At 39.6% G+C, this 2500-nt stretch overlaps 1 protein-coding gene across 8 annotated transcripts in view; it reads left to right on the top strand.

The window, feature by feature from the left end:
* Nucleotides 1-2500, top strand: part of LOC113827469 (ankyrin repeat domain-containing protein 6) — a 10987-nt gene that overhangs the window by 4290 nt on the left and 4197 nt on the right. For all 8 annotated transcript variants that reach the window (XM_070117759.1, XM_070117758.1, XM_070117757.1 and 5 more), the window contains exons 4-7: nt 20-118; nt 1692-1978; nt 2109-2156; nt 2440-2493. In XM_070117759.1, coding sequence (XP_069973860.1) covers nt 20-118; nt 1692-1978; nt 2109-2156; nt 2440-2493 — 488 coding nt within the window. The remainder of the gene's footprint in view (nt 1-19; nt 119-1691; nt 1979-2108; nt 2157-2439; nt 2494-2500) is intronic.

Here is a 2500-nt window from a genome sequence, read left to right as displayed (position 1 = left end):
AAGCCTCTTCCTCCCGCAGACGAGACTCCGCTGCACCTCGCCGCCGAGAACGGGCAGAAGGCGGTCGTGGAAGTGCTGCTGTCGGAGGGCGCCGACCCCAACGCAGGCAACTGGTTGGGTAAGTATATCTATATGTATATATATATATATATATATATATATATATATATATATATATATATATATATATATATATATATATTTATATATATATATATATATATATATATATATATATATATATATATATATATATATATATATATATATATATATATATATATATATATATATATTTATGTGTGTGTATATATATACATAAATATAAATATAAATATATATACATATATATATATATATATATATATATATATATATATATATATATATATACATATATATATACCAACACACACACACACACACACACACAGACACACACACACACACACACACACACACACACACACACACACACACACACATATATATATATATATATATATATATATATATATATATATATATATATATGAATATATATAATTACTACAACTATTACTATTATCATTGGTGTTTCTACTAATATTATACGTATTATCATTGTCAATGGTATTATTATTATTATTGGTAATTTTCTATATTACGTCCGCATCTCCGATATCGACGATTTTGGTATCGTTGGATTCCTCTCACTCTATACAATGCAAATATGTAGGTTTTATTGCGCGGAAACCCCCCGTTAGCGGCAAACTTAGCCCCGATAGCAGAGGCGACGATGTCGGAGCGGCGGACGTAATACATAAAATTACCCTAATAATATAAACCTACAGTGAAAATAATCATGGTTATTCACATACGGCGATCCCCCTTGGGGGGGCTGCCGCCCCCCAACCCCCACCGAGGAAACAAAACATCCACCACGTCTTCACGGCAGGATAGAGGTACTTACCTGATTGATAGATGCCACTAATAGTGGAGAGGGTGCTCCTTTGCCGCAGAAGGTGAAGCACATCTCTGGCATTTCTTCCTGGCTGGTTGCTATTTCGCGGCGGCTATGACTGACTACTGAACGCGACCTTGAGGCCGTTGGTGTAACATCGAAAGAGGCGCAAAACCCTCCGACATCGGCGATGAATGTGTAACGCTCTAGCCTGCTGGGAATACGTGGTGGAGGTTTTGTGTCCTCGGCAGGGGTTGGGGGAAGGCACCCCCCCCCCAGGGGGCTGCCGTGAAAATAACCATGGTTATTTTCACTGTGCGTTATTTTATTATTGTTTAACCCCGCATTTTCCCTGGAACCTTCCATGCCCTCCCCTGCTATCGGGGCCAAGTTTGCCGCTAACGGGAGGTTTCCGCGCAATAAAACCTACATATTTGCATTGTATAGCGTGAGAGGAATCCAACGATACCAAAATCGCCGATATCGGAGATGCGGACGTAATATAGAAAATTACCTTATTATTATTACTATTATTAACATGATAATTATTTTCATTATCATTATTATTTCTGTTACCATTATTATCATCATTATCATCAGTGGTGGTCTAATCATTGTTATTCTTCTTACTATTGTTGCAATATACTTATTCTATATTTTCATTTTACTCTATTTTTATAATTTCATTAATATTATGATCCCATTTAATTACTTTTTCGGTGGTCTTTTCAACTCGGACAACCTGCAGGCAACACGGCGATGCACAGGGCCGCTTCTGGTGGACATCGAGGGACACTGGAAGCTCTCAATGCAAGCGGGGCCGACGTGGACCCCGTCAACAGCGCAGGCAACACGCCCCTCCACGATGCAGCTTCAGAAGGGCAGTTTCTCGCGATGGGCGTCCTGGTTGGGCTCGGGGCGTCGCCTAGCAAGAAGAATAAGAACGAAGAGACTCCGCAGGACCTGTGGGAGAAACTAGCCGCTGAGAACTTCTTGAGATCTAAACCCAACACACCGACGAAACTCTTCTTGATGGTAAGGACTGCCGGCAATCAGGCGAGGTGATATGGAAGAAATCTTTACTCTTGTTGTTAATTGACTGGAGAAATAAAACTAGTGTTTATCGTGCATTAAATCTAGACGAGTAAGCCGAGTTACTTTTCAGGCGTATAAATGCGCTGTGGCTGAGAAGGGATGGATGATGGAGATGCAGGTTAGTTCTTAAGGGAATATACTATACAAAACAGATCTGTATCAAGTTATATGTGAATATGTCGAGCACTAGAAAAATAAGCCTCATGAGACTAAATACAAGAATAAAGAAACGGACATGTACTTAGGCAATGAAGATTAAACGTGAATGTGTAAAGAATAACTTGAGAGATAATCCCTCTGATCTGCTTCTTAACTTCAATTCCCAATTTATTTACCGAGTCGCAATAAGCCGATGATCGTCGCTTCCTCGAGACATTCCTGAGCCTCTTTTTCTCTTGCAGAACAAGTTCGAGGAGGAATTGAAGAAGAAGCAAGCAGAAATCCAAATGACAGAGGTACGTA

The sequence above is a fragment of the Penaeus vannamei genome, chromosome 41 (genome assembly GCF_042767895.1).
Source record: "Penaeus vannamei isolate JL-2024 chromosome 41, ASM4276789v1, whole genome shotgun sequence".
NCBI classification, from domain to species: domain Eukaryota; kingdom Metazoa; phylum Arthropoda; class Malacostraca; order Decapoda; family Penaeidae; genus Penaeus; species Penaeus vannamei.
This window is presented reverse-complemented; position numbering and strand designations above follow the sequence as displayed.